Here is a 21,075-nt window from a genome sequence, read left to right on the forward strand (position 1 = left end):
CCACTTAGGAAGCAACACTGATTGACAATAAATGTCACATGCTGTTGTGCAAATGGAATAGACAACAGGTGGAAATTATAGGCAATTAGCAAGACACCCCCAATAAAGGAGTGGTTCTGCAGGTGGTGACCACAGACCACTTCTCAGTTCCTATGCTTCCTGGCTGATGTTTTGGTCACTTTTGAATGCTGGCGGTGCTTTCACTCTAGTGGTAGCATGAGACGGAGTCTACAACCCACACAAGTGGCTCAGGTAGTGCAGCTCATCCAGGATGGCACATCAATGCGAGCTGTGGCAAGAAGGTTTGCTGTGTCTGTCAGCGTAGTGTCCAGAGCATGGAGGCGCTACCAGGAGACAGGCCAGTACATCAGGAGACGTGGAGGAGGCCGTAGGAGGGCAACAACCCAGCAGCAGGACCGCTACCTCCGCCTTTGTGCAAGGAGGAGCACTGCCAGAGCCCTGCAAAATGACCTCCAGCAGGCCACAAATGTGCATGTGTCTGCTCAAACGGTCAGAAACAGACTCCATGAGGGTGGTATGAGGGCCCGACGTCCACAGGTGGGGGTTGTGCTTACAGCCCAACACCGTGCAGGACGTTTGGCATTTGCCAGAGAACACCAAGATTGGCAAATTCGCCACTGGCTCCCTGTGCTCTTCACAGATGAAAGCAGGTTCACACTGAGCACGTGACAGACGTGACAGAGTCTGGAGACGCCGTGGAGAACGTTCTGCTGCCTGCAACATCCTCCAGCATGACCGGTTTGGCGGTGGGTCAGTCATGGTGTGGGGTGGCATTTCTTTGGGGGGCCGCACAGCCCTCCATGTGCTCGCCAGAGGTAGCCTGACTGCCATTAGGTACCGAGATGAGATCCTCAGACCCCTTGTGAGACCATATGCTGGTGCGGTTGGCCCTGGGTTTCTCCTAATGCAAGACAATGCTAGACCTCATGTGGCTGGAGTGTGTCAGCAGTTCCTGCAAGAGGAAGGCATTGATGCTATGGACTGGCCCGCCCGTTCCCCAGACCTGAATCCAATTGAGCACATCTGGGACATCATGTCTCGCTCCATCCACCAAAGCTACGTTGCACCACAGACTGTCCAGGAGTTGGCGGATGCTTTAGTCCAGGTCTGGGAGGAGATCCCTCAGGAGACCATCCGACACCTCATCAGGAGCATGCCCAGGCGTTGTAGGGAGGTCATACAGGCACGTGGAGGCCACACACACTACTGAGCCTCATTTTGACTTGTTTTAAGGACATTACATCAAAGTTGGATCAGCCTGTAGTGTGGTTTTCCACTTTAATTTTGAGTGTGACTCCAAATCCAGACCTCCATGGGTTGATAAATTTGATTTCCATTGATCATTTTTGTGTGATTTTGTTGTCAGCACATTCAACTATGTAAAGAAAAAAGTATTTAATAAGAATATGTCATTCATTCAGATCTAGGATGTGTTATTTTAGTGTTCCCTTTATTTTTTTGAGCAGTGTATATATACAGTGTTGTAATAATGTGCAAATACTTAAAGTACAAAAGGGAAAATAAATAAGCATAAATATGGGTTGTATTTACAATGGTGTTTGTTCTTCACTGGTTGCCCTTTTCTTGTGGCAACAGGTCACACATCTTGCTGCTGTAATGGCACTGTGGTATTTCACCCATCTCCCACTTTCTCTCTCTCTCTCTCTCTCTCTCTCTCTCTCTCTCTCTCTCTCTCTCTCTCTCTCTCTCTCTCTCTCTTGATCTATCTCTCCCTTTTTCAATTCAATTAAATTCAAAGGGCTTTACTGGCATGGGAAACAGATATTTACACTGCAAAATGAAGTGAAATAGATTATAAACAAAAGTGAAATAAACAATAAAAAAAAATAACAGTAACCATTACACTCACAAAAGTTTCAGACGTAGAGACATTTCTCTCTCCCTCTCTCTCTTTCTCTCTCCTCTCACTTCCTCTCCCTCTCTCTACCTCTCTCTCTCTCTCCCCCTCTCTCTCTCTCTACCTCTCTCTCTCTCTCTCTCTCTCTCTACCTCTCTCTCTCTACCTCTCTTTATCTCTCTCTCTCTCTCTCTCTCTCTCTCTCTCTGTCAGTCAGTCCTCCGTGACCACTTCTCCTTTTGCACATGACAGGGTTGTAGTTGCCGGGGCAACAGAACAGTACAGAGCAGAATGCAGCTGGCTGGAGCCGTGTTGTGTGTAACGTTTTGTAGCTCTGTCACGCCCCAGCAGCACCGTCAACATCTCGCTCTCTCGCTCTCGCTCTCTCTCTACTTCTCCCCTCTTACTCGTGGCTCCCTAACTCTTCCTCTACAGTCTGCTCCAGCTCCGCCTTGCTGCCTCTTATAGTGTTTTCTATCTCCAGTCTTGACTTAACCAGCCAGGGAAGATGTCCTCCAACCCATCCTCAGGAGCAGGGTCTGAACCTGGGGCCAAACCCAAACCCCAGTCCCCCTTGAGGAAGAGGGGTAGCCTGCAGTACTCAACCAGCCCAGGTAAGGAGAGGGACCAGGGGATGGAGGGATGGGGATAGGGGGTAGTTTATATACCATGTTATCTGTGACTGAGTGTGTGCTGAGTATGTATGACTGATGCAGTATGAAATGTATAATTTTTCATTGAACCTTTATTTATATAGGTTATTCTCATTGAGATGAAATCTATTTTACAGGAGGGACCTGCTACTTATGTTAGTGATGCTACCGAGTCAGTTACTCAATTACCTCACGGGATGACTTACTCTGTTCTATGACTGGGATCATGTCCTGTTTAATGTCGAAGCATTCAGTCCATGTGGTAGGTGTAGGGAATATGATGAATGAAGACAGAGACAGTCTGCATGAGCGATGTTTGTCCTTGACTAGTTTGGGGAGCTAGAGACCTGTTGATCGAGGGGAATTTTCGGGAGCAATGTTTTTAGTATCCCAAAAGAAGCACTCATTTCCTTTGCGCTCATTGATTTTTGGCATGCCCTTTTTTTAGGGGCAAATTGTTTTTGCTCGATGGTTGTTGAAAAGTAAATATAGAACTACCAGGAAACACTCTGTGTACCAGGAAACACTCAGTGACCCGCTGCAGTTAAAAATGTAAAACACCCATAGGCACATTAGACCTTATTCATACCCACAGGCCTATATGTGCTTGAAAAAAAACTGAATTTAAGTTATTATTGAGCCATTATACAATACATAGCCTACCGCATATTATGGCAGAAAAACATAAAACAAAACGTATTTAAGATGTCTTTGGTACATAGTTGGTCTAGCTTATACTCCAAAATTAAACACATTTGAGTAATCGCCTTTAAGTGTAGACTGTATTATTATGCATACTGGGTGGACTGGTTACCTTCTGATACGCTCCAACATATATATCCTTGAGTCTGCGGGAGAATGTATAGGCCTAGCCGATGCTGTTGGTTCATTGATTAGCAGGGCGGCTTACAGAGTTCGCTTACAATTATAGTGAATTTGTATTTGATTTTAAATAGCCAAGTAAACAAGAATTTGTTATATTTTCATAATTAATCGGGTGACACATTACATTTAGCTATACAGAATATCTCACCATCGTGTGTTTCCATCTCCTCATCTTACTGTCCTTTATTCCTTTCTAGAGCGTGCAGAGAGGGGCTGTCAAAAGTTTAGTGAAATATGTCTCATTGTGAAAACATGTTGCTATCGATGTGCCCCCAAAAAAGATTTCATTTAGTTTCTCAAATTAAACACTGTGTAGCTGCAGGAACAAGGTTGGAGAGCCCATGGAATATAGAGTTTGGCCAGAATATCACCTGTCGCACAGCGAGAGAATTCTCCTCAAACAGTGGTTGATGCTTGGAGTGAAATAAGCAGGGGTGCAACTTTCACTGGGGACCGGGGGGGGGACATGCCCCCCACATTCTGAAATTGCTGTTTTGTCCCCACATTGGAATGTGATACAAAACGAGGCAACGATGTGCTTTAGGACCATGCGGACGCCTCCGAGCGGTCGGGTAAACTTTTTAGAGTGTTTATCCGAACGGATTAAAAAATATATATTATAACAATTATGTACCCCCCCACTTCTAAAACTAAAGTTGTCCCCAAGAAATACATGTTCTTATATTTATATTAAGCACAGCTCTGCTATAAAACAGAAGTAGACTACCTGTCATCATTGATAAATGGACCGGCCTCCATTCGCTATTCGAGTGCATACAGAGGACATGCATTTGTTTATCCTGTCCTTGTTCCTGTCCATTTGATAATGAACCATTCTAAATCAAAACTAATTTTACATATTAGTAAGTAAGATGAGATTAAATTGACAATAGTCTGATGGGTGAAAATATGATCACTTGATGAGAGAACAGCGGGTGCAGCCTGAGGAAAGAAACAGAGAACAAGCTTTATTTTGAGACTTTCTCAAATCATCAACTGCCTTTGGTCGCATCACGCAGCCCATATATGTTTTGATTAATAAGACATTCTAAGGTTTGTATCATTCACAACTAAAGTTTCCAAATAACTTAAAATGTAGCATATAGGACCTGTTTTCAAATGATCACTTTAATGCTTAACGTAGACACTTCATATGTGCACTCGCTCAGGAATGGGAAGAAATATATTTTCTATTTTATTCAGCTAAGTTAAATTATATTCTTCTTACTATAAACTCATACAGTATAATATAAAATAATGGCACTTATCAGCATATATTGTCTGCTTAATGAACAAGCCTACAGCCTATGGCATGGAGCATAGCCACATAACATACAGTATCTAGTCTGCTAAATGAACAAGCCTACAGCCTATAGCATGGAGCATTGTCATAGCTGAATCAGAATTAGTTAGGTAACATAGATAAATATACTGTCAGCAGTTGCATTTTCCTTTCTCCTCTAGGGAAAAGTCACTTGGGGCCCAGAGAGGGGAGAGGTCAGACTTGTCTTTTACATGTCTGGTAATAGGCAGAATATCAGAAAGGGAGAAGTCAGGTTTGAACATTGTCTTCATAATGAATATATCTGTGAAACCATGTGAAGGGCTCCACTATGTCTGTACTCCTGTCATACCCTGAGATCCCATTGGGGGGGGGAGGAGTATGGCAGTGTCTGGAACCATTATACCACCCCTCTAATGTTGAACTTTCATAGTATATGACCTAGAGGTTCACTCCCCTTAGTGAGCTTCTCCAGGAGTGGGGAGAAGAGGGGGTGTATTTGAGATGGGGGTATCTAGAATTGACAATTGATATATGCCATTGGATGAGGTAATGTTTTGGTACTAAGAAGTACCAAGAACGAGATTAGAACCTCGTCTTAGAGAGCAAACTGAACGATAATTTATAGCTAATGCTATCTGGCTATGGGATACTCCTCTCTCAAAGAAAAGTCTTTCTTTGTGAAGAGTTCCTAAAATCTGTGGTTCGTCATGTAAGTTGAGAGGGGTGTATCTTGGCTATAAAAGATACTAAGAATTGTTTTGTAAGGACTCTCAGAGAATTCATTTATAGACACTGAATTGATCTGAGAGTCAAAGGGCTATGGTGAAGCTCATATAATTAAAGATGGAGTTTAAAATATAACTCTGACTTGTGTGTGGTTTGTAAACTCATCATTTGGTAATACAGGAAATTACCACGACAGCATAACCAGATAACATACAGTATCTAGTCAGCTAAATGAACAAGCCTATCGAGCATAAACAGATAACATACAGTAGACCAACTCATGTTCCGTTTCTCCTGAAATACATTTTCACCATAATGTCTCTTTAGAACTGACAACAAATAAATAATGGATTTATTGTGATGGTGTACATTAAATGTATTAATTATACTTTTTTAAATGTAGATGTCCCAAAAGCGAGCATCAGTGACTTGTATGCCGCTTGACTGCACGGAGGCCTGGAGATGCTAGACGTGTTTATGTTACTTAACAGTCAATTTGTAAGTCGCTCTGGATAAGAGCGTCTGCTAAATGACTTAAATGTAAATGTAAATGTAAATTACCGTGAGACCGGCAGTCTTTTTTGGGGGGGTGGATTTATTTTTTATTCCTCCATATTCTCAGTACTTTCAGGGGTAAAACACGGATCAGCTAGTCCTTTGCAAATTTCAGTCTTGTTTTGTAGGACCATGTGAATGTTATAAAACAGATGAGTAGGAAATAGTAGGTAGCTGACAGAGGAGTAGGAAGTAGTAGGTAGCTGACAGAGGAGTAGGAAGTAGTAGGTAGCTGATAGAACTGTAGGAAGTAGTAGGTAGCTGACAGAGGAGTAGGAAGTAGTAGGTAGCTGACAGAGGAGAAGGAAGTAGTAGGTAGCTGACAGAGGAGTAGGAAGTAGTAGGTAGCTGACAGAGGAGTAGGAAGTAGTAGGTAGCTGACCGAGGAGTCATGCACCTTGATGGCCAAATTCTAGACACGTATCTTTGAATGAATTCAAACAAAATTATATTTTCATGATATTCAGCATATTAATGGTTAAAACTGTGTTGGGCCTGTGTCTCTCCAGTCCCAGACACACAGACCAACTGTGTTATGAACACCCAGCCCAGTAGGCAATAACGTATCAGATGTCAAAACGCCACACCTGTTAGATTATTGAAATGATGTCATCTGTTATCATAACATGTCATTAAATAAACAAGTTTATCATTAAAAAAAGCAGAGCATTTACTTCTATGCAGTAACATATATCCACTTCAAATTATGATTCATGCTAGAAATCTATTACCTCTCCCATAAAGGCCTTCATTTGATTTAAGAAAACACATTGAAACACAGAAATCAGATCAGTGCGGAACAAACCCTCCAGATATGAAAAAAAGTCCCAAATAGCACCCTAATCTCTATCTAGTGTCCCAAATAGCACCCTATTCTCTATTTAGTGTCCCAAATGGCACCCTATTCTCTATCTAGTGTCCCAAATGGCACCATATTCTCTATATAGTGCACTACTGTTGGACCAGAGCTCAATATATAGGGAATTTGGGACACACTGCACCACAATTGTCTCTGATTATCTGCAGAGATGTCAGCTGACAGCACTTATTACTGTAATCACACTGCAGTACGTGTCAGACTGTCTGGGACACACACACACAATTACACGCATCAGTGACGTGCAGGCAGGGTAGGCAGTAACTAATGTTTTTTTGGTCAATGATTTTTGTGGGTTTTATGCTCAAAGTCCCCAAATGTGCTAAACCTGTTTAGAAAGCTCTGGTTGATCTGTGGCTACCTTCCTATCCTTTCAAATGGTTGACAGGTGCGGCCATTCATGACTCCATTCCCTGTTGATGGACAGTGGTAGGCATTGCCATCAAGGTTCATACTAGCTTCGTTCATTGCATTGAGCAGATTTAATATTATGCGAATGCGTATTGCCTTTAAAAGGCTTGAACATGTTGTGTGGGAAAAGCTTGCTTATTTGGGCGTCTACATAATTTTGGCGCGGATCCCTTGAACTGAGTAAGGAAGCTAGCCAGTGGGCAAAAACAACCTGACAAAATGGACACAATAAAGCGCGTCAGATTATTTTCTCAAATTCTCCCATCTATTTCTTTCACAAAAGGTCTGAACCTATATACGTTTTACAGACACAGTATGTTTTACGTGAGTTGTTATTAGTCTCATTATCTTCTTGTTATTAGTCCCAACCTTCAGCTCCATTCAACCCCTCCCATCTATCTCTTAACACCATCCATGTTGGATTTTTATTGGCCATGTCATTTTCAACTGTGCTGTGATGTTTCACAAAAAGTTCTGAACCTTTCCTATTCTCATAATTGTTAAAGATTGTAAATTAAAGGTAAGCATTATTATATATTATCATATTATTGATCGATTGACAATTACTTATCAATTCACCCAGTATTGCTATCTGCAGTGTTAGCTCCAGGTAAATGTTGCAATTCTTCAGCCATTCCTGGACCTGTGACCAAAAACAAGCGACATATGGACAGGTTGTATGGAAAGTTGTATCCCCCACATATATATAACATTCTATTGGTTGCAAGAATTTTGTATAATAATTTAAATTGAAAAATTCTATGTTTTGAATCCGGCGTCATTTTGCTTATCAGTTCATAAACCTTGTGCCATGGAATCGGTACATCGAAAATCTCTTCCCAACAATTTTTCAATCAATATGGCACAGTTGTACATTTTTTGGTCCTTAAATTAAACTGGTATATGTTTTTATTTATCACAATTTTCTTTAACCAATTGTGGTCTTTAATGCCGACAGACAACTTCCCTACTTTTACTCTCGAGCCGCTCTCCACTACAGCCAAATCGATGTTAAGCTGGCCTGTTCGCCCCTCTTTTTCCTGTAGTCCAGGATCAGCTACTTTGTCTTGCTCACATTGAGGGAGAGGTTGTTGTCCTGGCACCACACTGCCAGGTTTCTGACCTCCTCTCTCTACGCTGTCTCATCGTTGTCGGTAATCAGGCCTAACACTGTTGTGTCGTCAGCAAACTTAATGATGGTGTTGGAGTCGTTCTTGGACACGCAGTCCTGCTTATTTTCCACCATAATTTGCAAATAAATTCATTAAAAATCCTACAATGTGATTTTCTGGATTTTCTTTTCTCATTTTGTCTGTCATAGTTGAAGTGTACCTATGATGAAAATTACAGGCCTCTCTCATCTTTTTAAGTGGGAGAACTTGCACAATTGGTGGCTGACTAAATACTTTTTCGCCCCAGTGTATATGTGCGTGTAATAATATTTGACACAGTAATAATATTGTGTGTGTTTGTGTGTGTGTGTGTTTGCGTGTGCGGTGCATTGGAAGAATTTTAAATCCATTGTGAAAGGAAATTCATGACAAATTATTTGGATGAAATGCGTCCATATATTGGTATTTTAATGCCCAGGTTAGTTGTAACTGTGGATGCTACATCTATGGCTGAGCTGAGTTGACCAGTGTGTCATTTTGTCTGATGCTATGAAATATGCGGCCATCGGAGGCTATCGCTTGTGTATCTTAGCTACATTAGTATTTAGGCCTACGTTTGATGAACATTTTTTGTCAATTTCGATTAACAGCCTATGTCAATCTGACTGTTGGAGCTATCTGTTGTACGGTTAACTGGGCCTTCGTCAAGGTATTTGTGAGTAAATCTGGCTTTGATTAGGGAAAGGGGGGATACCTAGTCAGTTGTCCAACTGAATGTGTTCAATTGAAATGTGTCTTCCGCATTTAACACAAACCCCCCTGAATCAGAAGTGCAGGGGGTGGGGGGGGGGGCTGCCTTAATCGACATCCACGTCTTCGGCGCCCATTATACCCACCCACTGACCTCACTGCACGCACACACACGCACGCACACACGCACGCGCACACACACACAGAGAGAGAGGGAGACAGACACACAGACAGAGCTTTCAGGAGTCCCATCTCTTATCTGTGACAAAAGAGTTCAGAGTTGTACTAGGTCTAAGATCAGAATGTGCTTATTTGGTCGGGAGGCAAGAGAGCACAATCTGACCTACGATCAGGCAAGCAGAGCTGTGGTCTGAAAAGGAAGGAGACTCCCTGTTAGATGGCTGTTCAGAGATCTGTCTGATGCCCTGGGGTGAGAATTGAACGGGCTCTGCTACAGTACAGCACAGTACAGACTGAGAACACACCACCATTATGGTCCTTACAGTTGTATTAATACAGCACAGTACAGACTGAGAACACACCACCATTATGGTCCTTATAGTTGTATTAATACAGCACAGTACAGACTGAGAACACACCACCATTATGGTCCTTATAGTTGTATTAATACAGCACAGTACAGACTGAGAACACACCACCATTAACGGCTTTCTTCTAGAAAATGTAAAGTCCAAGATGGACAAAGAGGGCGTTGTTGGGGCTGTGTTTCTGGACCTAAGGAAGGCTTGTGATGCTGTTAACCATGAGATTCTCATCACAAAATTGTCCAAGTTCAACTTTTCCCCCGATGCCTTGTGATGGATGAAATCATACCTTGAAGGCAGAACTCAGTGTGTCAGAGTGAGCAATGAGCTGTCGCCCCACTCTTAGCTATGATGTGGGCGTGCCCCAAGGGTCAATACTGGGGCCCCTCCTGTTCAGCCTGTACATTAATGATCTGCCTTCTGTCTGTACTGGGTCTGAAGTTCAAATGTATGCAGATGATACAGTGATATATGTGCATGCAAAGAGCAAACAACAAGCTGCACAAGAACTCACTACTGTAATAGTCCAGGTTACAAAGTGGCTCAGTGACTCACTACTGTAATGGTCCAGGTTACAAAGTGGCTCAGTGACTCGTGTTTGCATCTCAATGTGAAAAAAACTGTCTGCATGTTCTTCACAAAGAGGGCAACAGATGTTACTGAGCCAGATGTCTATGTGTCAGGGGAGAAGCTCCAAGTGGTATCTGATTTTAAGTACCTTGGCATCATATTTGATTCCAACCTCTCTTTTAAAAAGCAGGTGAAAAAGGTTATTCAAATAACCAAATTCAACCTAGTTAATTTCCGATTTAAACAAAATTATTTGACTACAGAGGTAGCATAACTGTACTTCAAATCTATGATACACTTAACATACTGCTTGACTAGTTGGGCCCAAGCTTGCTGTACAACATTAAAACCCATTCAGTCTGTCTACAAACAGGCTCTCAAATTGCTTGATAGGAAGCCCAATAGCTATCATCACTGTTACATCCTCAGAAAGCATGAGCTCCTGAGTTGGGAAAATCAGACGCATGTCTTGTATTCAAGATCCTAAATGGCCTGGCTCCTCCCCCTCCACTCAGTACTTCTGTTAAACAGAAAACCCAAACATATGGCAGCAGATCCACAAGGTCTGCCATGAGAGGTGACTGTATAGTTCCCTTAAGGAAAAGCACCTTTAGTCAATCTGCTTTCTCTGTGACAGCTTCCCATGTCTGGAATACACTGCCATCAGACACACATAACTGCACCACCTATCACACTTTCACAAAAAACATGAAGACATGGCTAAAGGTCAATCAGATTTGTGAACATAATCCCTAGCTGTGTATTGCCGCTTTCCATGTTGTCTGTTGTCTGTAGCTTGTGAGGTGTGGAAACACTTTGTTGCTTTTATGGATTTTGTCATGTTGCTTTTTGTGCTATGTTTCTCTGTCTGCATGCTATGTGTTGCCTGTCCTATGTTTCTCTGTCTGCATGCTATGTGTTGCCTGTCCTATGTTTCTCTGTCTGCATGCTATGTGTTGCCTGTCCTATGTTTCTCTGTCTGCATGCTATGTGTTGCCTGTCCTATGTTTCTCTGTCTGCATGCTATGTGTTGCCTGTCCTATGTTTCTCTGTCTGCATGTTATGTGTTGCGTGTCCTATGTTTCTCTGTCTGCATGCTATGTGTTGCCTGTCCTATGTTTCTCTGTCTGCATGCTATGTGTTACCTGTCCTATGTTTCTCTGTCTGCATGCTATGTGTTGCCTGTCCTATGTTGCTCTGTCTGCATGCTATGTGTTGCCTGTCCTATGTTGCTCTGTCTGCATGCTATGTGTTGCCTGTCCTATGTTGCTCTGTCTGCATGCTATGTGTTGCCTGTCCTATGTTGCTCTGTCTGCATGCTATGTCTTGCTTGTCCTATGTTGCTCTGTCTGCATGCTATGTGTTGCCTGTCCTATGTTGCTCTGTCTGCATGCTATGTGTTGCCTGTCCTATGTTTCTCTGTCTGCATGCTATGTGTTGCCTGTCCTATGTTTCTCTGTCTGCATGCTATGTGTTGCCTGTCCTATGTTGCTCTGTCTGCATGCTATGTGTTGCCTGTCCTATGTTGCTCTGTCTGCATGCTATGTGTTGCCTGTTCTATGTTTCTCTGTCTGCATGCTATGTGTTGCCTGTCCTATGTTGCTCTGTCTGCATGCTATGTGTTGCCTGTCCTATGTTTCTCTGTCTACATGCTATGTGTTGCTTGTCCTATGTTGCTCTGTCTGCATGCTATGTGTTGCTTGTCCTATGTTGCTCTGTCTGCATGCTATGTGTTGCTTGTCCTATGTTGCTCTGTCTGCATGCTATGTGTTGCTTGTCCTATGTTTCTCTGTCTGCATGCTATGTGTTGCTTGTCCTATGTTGCTCTGTCTACATGCTATGTGTTGCTTGTCCTATGTTGCTCTGTCTGCATGCTATGTGTTGCTTGTCCTATGTTGCTCTGTCTGCATGCTATGTGTTGCTTGTCCTATGTTGCTCTGTCTACATGCTATGTGTTGCTTGTCCTATGTTGCTCTGTCTGCATGCTATGTCTTGCTTGTCCTATGTTGCTCTGTCTGTATGCTATGTCTTGCTTGTCCTATGTTGCTCTGTCTGTATGCTATGTCTTGCTTGTCCTATGTTGCTCTGTCTGTATGCTATGTCTTGCTTGTCCTATGTTGCTCTGTCTGTATGCTACGTCTTGCTTGTCCTATGTTGCTCTGTCTGTATGCTACGTCTTGCTTGTCCTATGTTGCTCTGTCTGTATGCCACGTCTTGCTTGTCCTATGTTGCTCTGTCTGTATGCTACGTCTTGCTTGTCCTATGTTGCTCTGTCTGCATGCTACGTCTTGCTTGTCCTATGTTGCTCTGTCTGTATGCCACGTCTTGCTTGTCCTATGTTGCTCTGTCTGTATGCTACGTCTTGCTTGTCCTATGTTGCTCTGTCTGTATGCTACGTCTTGCTTGTCCTATGTTGCTCTGTCTGTATGCTACGTCTTGCTTGTCCTATGTTGCTCTGTCTGTATGCCACGTCTTGCTTGTCCTATGTTGCTCTGTCTGTATGCTATGTCTTGCTTGTCCTATGTTGCTCTGTCTGTATGCTATGTGTTGCCTGTCCTATGTTGCTCTGTCTGTATGCTACGTCTTGCTTGTCCTATGTTGCTCTGCGTGTGCTCACTGCTCATTGATTGTCTGTATTGTAATTGTTTTTAATAACCTGTCTGTCTGTCTGTCTGTCTCTCTGTCTCTCTGTCTCTCTGTCTCTGTCTCTGTCTCTGTCTCTGTCTCTGTCTCCGTCCGTCCGTCCGTGAAAATAGGCACATTTTCTTGTGGTTTCCACAGATTTCTAGCATGTCTCTCTGCAAAAAAATGTTTTGTCCCCTTTTTGGGCCATCAGCCAGGGATGCTAACTGGTATTGTCCGTCCGCCCGCCCGCCTGTCTGTCTGTCTGTCTGTCTGTCTGTCGCTCAAGCCTCCTTTCCTGGTACTTCAACTGATGAGTTTCTTGTACCATTACCTATACCACCTATGAAGTGTCTCATTCCAAAGACAATTTCCATTTAAATTAGAGATAGAACAATCATCCACTCAGTGTGGAAATTGTCTTTGGATTGAATGAGGCAGCAGGTTGGAATTGGAAGAAATGTGGTAGTTAGTGTGAAATGGATGAACTGTTAGGATGAATAATAACGGTTTAAGCAGTGAAACGGGTTGGCCTGGTATTAACACCTGAAGCTTCTAAAACTGTTTGAATCATGTCTGTGAGTATAACAGAACTTATGTAGCAGGCAAAACCCCGAGGACTAACCATTCAGATATTTTTTTTTTTTAGGTCACTGTCTGTTTTAATGAGTTTTCATTGGGATACTAGATTTCTAATCAACCTGTTTGCAGTTCCTACCGCTTCCACTGGATGTCACCAGTCTTTGGAAATAGGTTGAGGTTATTCCTTTGTGCAATGAAGAAGTACGGCCATCTGGAATCAGTGTAACATTATGTGTACTGTTTGAGAGTTGCGCAAGACTAGAAAAGTAGCGTTAGTTTGTTGTCCTCCTGTATTGAAAACAGATAGACCCGTCTTCAATTTGATCGATTATTAACGTTTAAAAATACCTAAAGTTGTATTACAGAAGTAGTTTGAAATGTTTTGGCAAAGTTTAGAGGTAATTTCTGAGATATTTTGTAGTGACGTTGCGCAAATTGGAAGCTGTTTTTTTCTGGATCAAACGCGCCAAATAAATGGACAATTTGGATATATATGGACGGAATTAATCAAACAAAAGGACCATTTGTGATGTTTATGGGACATATTGGAGAGCCAACAAAAGAAGCTCGTCAAAGGTAATGCATGAATTATATTTTATTTCTGCGTTTTGTGTTGTGCCTGCAGGGTTGAAATATGCTACACTCTCTTTGTTTACTGTTGTGCTATCATCAGATAATAGCATCTTATGCTTTCGCCGAAAAGCCTTTTTGAAATCTGACACGGTGGCTGGATTCACAACGAGTGTAGCTTTAATTTGGTATCTTACATGTGTGATTTAATGAAAGTTTGATTTTATATCTTCTTTTTTTTTTTATTTGGCGCTCTACAATTTCCCTGGTTATTGGCCAAGTGGAACACAAGCGTTTATTTGTTTATTTGTTTATGTTTATTTCACTTTTGTTTATTATCTACTTCTTTATTATCTACTTCATTTGCTTATTATTGTTATTGTTGAGCTCATACCGCCATACAGTAGCACTATACTACCTTCAATTAGGTTTAAGGATTGCCTAATAACTATTAATAATAACTATTAATAATAACTATTAATAATAACTATTGATAATAACTATTAATAATAACTATTAATAATAACAATTAATAATAACTATTAATAATGACTATTAATAATGACTATTAATAATAACTATTGATAATAACTATTAATAATAACTATTGATAATAACTATTGATAATAACTATTGATAATAACAATTGATAATAACAATTGATAATAACTATTAATAATAACAATTGATAATAACTATTGATAATAACTATTGATAATAACTGTTGATAATAACTATTGATAATAACTATTGATAATAACTATTGATAATAACAGTTGATAATAACTGTTGATAATAACTATTAATAATAACTGTTAATAATAACTATTAATAATAACTATTAATAATGACTACTGATAATAACAATTGATAATAACTATTAATAATAACTATTAATAATAACTACTGATAATAACAATTGATAATAACAATTGATAATAACTGTTGATAATAACTATTGATAATAACTATTGATAATAACTATTGATAATAACTGTTAATAATAACTACTGATAATAACAATTGATAATAACAATTGATAATAACTATTAATAATAACAATTGATAATAACTATTGATAATAACTATTGATAATAACTATTGATAATAACAATTGATAATAACTGTTGATAATAACTATTGATAATAACTATTGATAATAACACCAAGTGGTTAGAGCGTTGGGCCAGTAACCGAAAGGTTGCTGGATGGAATCCCCCGAGCTGACAAGGTAAACATCTGTCGTTCTGCCCCTGAACAAGGCAGTTAACCCACTGTTCCCCCGGTAGGCTGTCATTGTAAATAAGAATTTGTTCTTAACCAACTTGCCTAGTTCAATAAATGTCTAAAGACAGTCAAACAAAGTGCACTATGTAGGGAATATAGTGCACTACTCCCTATGGGCCCTGGTACAAACGAAGTGCACTATGTAGGGAATAGGGTGCCTTTTGATAGCATCCATAAACTTTCACAGCTGGGATGCTTGTTAAGAACTGAATGCCTCTGATGCTTGAGAGATCTTCTGGCATTGTTCTTCTGACAGGGGCTGCTATTGAAACTGGATCAGCCCCTGAATCGTTCTCCTCTTTCAGATGCGTTTTTCCACCACCTTTATGCAAAACCCTGAGGAGGCCTGATGTCTGTTCTGTGAACATTTACTGTTAGATTAAAATCATGATCTGTACAACCTTATATAACACATGTCATTACTGACATGACCAGTGTATATCTCTTTTAAAAAAGGTCAACAATAGCCGCTGTCTAAGAACCATTGGTTCCTCCTGATGTTGTCAAATGTCTGAATTAATTCAGTTCTTGATTGTTCGATTGAAGGAAAGAAGGAAACGTATTTAACCTTCACTCATCTATGTAGCCTCATAGCTGCGGGAAGTAAGGGGTGCTGAAAAATCAGAATTAAATAAATCAATAATAATACTAGTCCTGTATTAGCGGACCAATATAGAGTTCCACAGTATGAGTCATAATACCCATAAAACCTAGCGGTCAAACAGGGAAATGGTTCCAATCGTTTTTCCACCATTCATTTTCCACATATGGGATTTTAGAAACACTTAAAATAAGGGTTGTGCTTTGTGTAGGCGTTACCTTGGCGTGATGTTTTGATAACCGCGTAAATGTCTATGGGACAAGGTGACTTTGATCAATATATTCTCCCTTATTATCCTCCCCCAAAAATGTAATGCTAATTAGCTGCTAATGTGGCTACTAAACATGTCTGTAGAATAATTCATTAAAACAACAACAAAATACTTCTTCTTTTCAACTTCTTGGCAGGGGAAAAAAACACATTTGATAAATGTGGGTAGGTGTCATAACCAGCCATAAAATAACGCAATATATGTCACAACAAGTGATAAATATATTGGTCATGCCAGTGTTATGGCCATATTATGACAGGTTATGAGAAGTTATGTCAGCTGTTACGACATATTATGACGTGGTTATGATGTGTTATGACGCTGGGTGTCAAGTAAAGTGTTACCAGAGATAATGATGACGGTCTGTGTTTATTTACCTCACAATGTGTCTCTGTGTCGTGAAATTGCACATGTGAAAAATTCTACTTTTGCATGATCATAGTTCTGGCATAGTATTTACATCAGGAGACTGCATCACTGCACTGCAGACGACAGAAGCTCCACCAATGACAGGAGGGGGAAATAAATACACGGTGGCCCTTTAATTTCATTCATACAGTATGAGGGAAAGGGGAAGGAGGAGAAAGAGGATGAGGGTGTGGTCTTTTTTATTAAACAAACGCTTACTTGGCTGGCCTCTGGCTCTCGGCAAGCACGTCTCAAACCATACCAGATTCCTCTTTCTCTCTCACACACACACACACACACACACACACACACACACACACACACACACACACACACACACACACACACACACACACACACACACACACACACACACACACACACACACACACACACACACACACACACACACACACACACTTAAATGAACACAGGCAACCTCAACCTTCCCCAGAGCAAAAGAAAACATGTGAGAAAGCAAACGATGAGATAGAGGGGGGGTTGATGTGAGAGAAACAGAGACTCCAGCCTTTTTCCTGAGTGATGCAGCCTGTCACCTGCCCCGCTGCACCACATGGTACGGTCCAGATCGATGTCACAGGCATTTAAATGAGGAAGGAAGAGCAGCAGAGACTGCTAGGCAGCTGGGCCAAACCAGCCAGAAACAGTGGTGGGGGGCAGACAGATACACAGACACCGGGACAGAAAGAGAGACAGAGGGAGAGTGGATGGATCTACAGGACCTGTTCTGTGTATGTATGACATGACAGAGATTAAAGAGGACAGGGGACGTGTGTGTGTGTGTGTGTGTGTGTGTGTGTGTGTGTGTGTGTGTGTGTGTGTGTTATTGTTTTGTCTGAGTGTGTATCTCGCTCGCTCGCTCACTCTCTCTCTCCTTCCCACCATCCCTCTCTCTCTTCGTGTGAGCTTATCTGGAAAGAAAAACTGTGTTTGACATGTTCAGTCAGGGCCCAGTTTAGTGTCTCATCAGTACACACAGCTGCAGGATGTAACAGGCAGAGAGGAGAGAGGCACGCATCACTACCCTGATACCAGACAAACAAAACAATGCTAGCTAGATAGCGATCTCTCTCCTCGAAACACCTTGCCTGGTCCCAGATCTGTTTGTGCTCTATAGCCAGCTCCTATGGATGTGTTAAGACATCACAAACAGATCTAGGACCAGTCTAGCTAATGCTTCGATACCCTGATCCCAGACAAACAAAACAACGCTAGCTATCTGTTTCTCTCCTCCCCTCTTAAACACCTTCTCCCTGCTGGTTAACTATCTCTAGCTATCTCTCTCCTCTTTAGCTGTCTCTCCTCTCTCCCTCACCCTCTCTCTCTCCTCTCTTCTCTCTCCCTCCCTCACCCTCTCTCTCTCCTCTCTCCTCTCTCCCTCACCCTCTCTCTCCTCTCTCATCTCTCCCTCTCTCTCTCCTCTCTCCCTCACCCTCTCTCTCTTCTCTCTCCCTCTCTCTCTCTCTCTCTCTCTCTCTCCCTCTCTCTCTCTCTCCTCTCTCCCTCACCCTCTGCTACCCTGTCGCCAGACAGTGACTTGTGTAATATTCCGGTAGTAATGTGTGTGTGAGTGTGCCCATTGACCCTCCCTCCCCGGAGTAGAAACTGGTGCATTGTAGGTAGTCTTAGCTGCACAAGTCTATGGCATCAGTAATCTCTTTGCTATCATTACTGCTAATGGTTAATGGAAACATACTCGTTGATGAATACCCACAACCCATGGTGTTGCCTGTTCCACGCTCTAACCCACTGAGACACTGGAGCCACAGCTGTACAGTTGTGGACTTGACACAACAATCGGAGATGTTGTCGGGAGACATCTAAAACTCAAGACAGGAAACCAGTAGTGTGGACGAGTTCAGAGATCAGCCCTCTCTTTGAGGAGGTTGATTACACAGTGTCGACATGTTGAACATTGAGATATTAAAGACATGATAGACCAGACGCATCGTATATTATTAAGGAGTGAGATCTGTGGAGAGACAGAGTGGCTGTGGATGTGTTGGGGGACGGGAGGAGAGCACCGTGTTGATTCAGGAAAGACAGATGGACATCTGTGGATGAGGTTGAGGTCAGGAGATGAGGTCAGATCCCCTTAAGGGAGTAATAAGGGTTTGGTATTCTGTTACCCTTTTCCTGTTGAACCATAAGATGTAAGGATTGGAGAGAAGGAGGAGTGTCTTAAGTGGGATGTATATAAACTGTGATGGTGAGAAGTGTTTTGCTGTCTGAATTACAGCTGTACAGAACCTTTGGGAAGAATTAAACTTGGTTAAAGCTTCTCTAGTGTCCGTGAGTTATTTACTCTGAAAAATAAGAACCTAACAACAGGAAGCGACGACCCTTCACTTTTGACCTTTACTCTCCTTAGTATCAGTTCTTAGTATCAGATTAATTTAATCGTCATCCCTCCCTGAGGACTGTTGACGACAATAACACGAGCTCCGGGTGAGATAGAACAGAGCGGTCAGGTTCTCAGGTGTGCTTTTGAAATGTGAGCGTTTGGCTTGAACCAGAGAACATCCCTGGTTCGAGGAGAGAGACCCAACGAAGGTTAGGGTTCGGACCGACTATGTTACAATTCTATGTATTGCTATTATGCATTGGATGGGAAGTCAATCAGCAAAGGATTACCATTAGACCTCCTTGTCAAGCCTCACCTACAATTGAATCCATCAAGATAATGGAGAAGTGACCAAGTGTTATATATAATATAGAAATCTTCTGTACTATTTTCCCGTAGTCCCTCATGACAGACTGTGGAACTTTAATCTACCAAATGGACTAGTTGGCCAGAACACTATGCAACATATATTTCTGGGCACCAATGTTATGTTCCACACGCTATGCACAATATGTTTCTGGGCACCATTGTTATGTATTACCCGAATACCTGGAGACATGATTGACTGATTGTCCTAGTCGATGATTTTGCAAGGAGCATGTGTAACAGTATAACTTTAGTACGTCCCCTCGCCCCTACACGGGCACGAACCAGGGACCCTCTGCACACATCAACAACTGACACCCACGAAGCATCGTTACCCATCGCTCCACAAAAGCCGCGGCCCTTGCAGAGCAAGGGGCAACACTACATATTGGTTTCAGAGCAAGTGACGTAACTGATTGAAATGCTACTAGCGCGTACCCGCTAACTAGCTAGCCATTTCACATCCGTTACACTCACCCCCCTTTCAACCTCCTCCTTTTCCGCAGCAACCAGTGATCCGGGTCAACAGCATCAATGTAACAGTATAACTTTAGACCGTCCCCTCGCCCCGACACGGGCGCGAACCAGGGACCCTCTGCACACATCAACAACTGACACCCACGAAGCATCGTTACCCATCGCTCCACAAAAGCCGCGGCCCTTGCAGAGCAAGGGGCAACACTACATATTGGTTTCAGAGCAAGTGACGTAACTGATTGAAATGCTACTAGCGCGTACCCGCTAACTAGCTAGCCATTTCACATCCGTTACACATGTTGTGTTTCCGGGTCAAATCTAAATCATTGGTAAATCTGAGATTAGGTTACCTGAGGTTTCATACAGTACAAGCAGAATCTATGATCCGTACAGATTATTGTCATGATACCATGTATCTCTTCCAACTGTGTCCCTGTAGAGCCATAATGGATGCTACCCTGTAGAGCCATAATGGATGCTACCCTGTAGAGCCATAATGGAGACTACCCTGTAGAGCCATAATGGATGCTACCCTGTAGAGCCATAATGGAATCTACCCTGTAGAGCCATAATGGATGCTACCCTGTAGAGCCAAGTACAAAATGTAGCACCCTGTGAAACGTGCCTGCTTGGGGACTAGTTTCTCCTTGGTGTGTATTGTGTGGATGGGGAGTTACGTAACCATTAGATGATCTAAATATAGCAGCCATTAGGGGATCAGATGCATACAGGCCCATAAGGCTTAGCGCTGCTATTATTGCCACTGGAAGCATACTGCCCTCCACAAAAACACATACAGGTAACTGTCAAAATAAAGGAAACACCAACATGAAGTGTCTTAATAGGGCGTTGGGGGTCATCACGAGCCAGAACAGATTCAACGCACCTTGGCATAGATTCTACAAGTGTCTGGAACTCTATTGGAGGGATACGACACAATTTTTCCATGAGTAATTCCGCTCCAGAATCTCTCATAAGTGTTCAATTGGGTTGAGATCTGGTGACTGAGAGATATACATACCCTTTAAACCCCCTAGGTTCCTTTGAGGCCTCTCTTTCAAAGTCACTGAGATGTCTTCTTCTAGCCATGGTAGCCAAAATAAAGGGCAGCTGGGCATTTTTATACATGACCCCTAAGCATAGACATTAGGCTAAATCTCTTGAGTCTCACGGTATGTCGTTCTGCCCCTGAACAAGGCAGTTAACCCACTGTTCCCCGGTAGGCTGTCAAAACGTCTAAAGTTTGAGCGGTTTGAGCTACAAAACTATTATGACCCA

At 42.1% G+C, this 21,075-nt stretch overlaps 1 protein-coding gene across 3 annotated transcripts in view; it reads left to right on the forward strand.

The window, feature by feature from the left end:
• Window positions 1-2,223: 2,223 nt before the first annotated feature.
• The window catches only part of LOC139557870 (AMP deaminase 2-like), an 80,696-nt gene continuing 61,844 nt past the window's right edge, over window positions 2,224-21,075 (forward strand). The window contains exon 1 of one of the 3 annotated variants that reach the window (XM_071373142.1): window positions 2,224-2,493. In XM_071373142.1, coding sequence (XP_071229243.1) covers window positions 2,388-2,493 — 106 coding nt within the window. In that variant the 5' untranslated portion in view covers window positions 2,224-2,387. Of the gene's footprint in view, window positions 2,494-16,951; window positions 17,342-21,075 lie in introns of those variants that run through there. The other 2 variants (XM_071373144.1, XM_071373143.1) reach the window with 2 other exon arrangements.

The sequence above is a fragment of the Salvelinus alpinus genome, chromosome 28, assembly GCF_045679555.1.
Source record: "Salvelinus alpinus chromosome 28, SLU_Salpinus.1, whole genome shotgun sequence".
Lineage (NCBI taxonomy): Eukaryota > Metazoa > Chordata > Actinopteri > Salmoniformes > Salmonidae > Salvelinus > Salvelinus alpinus.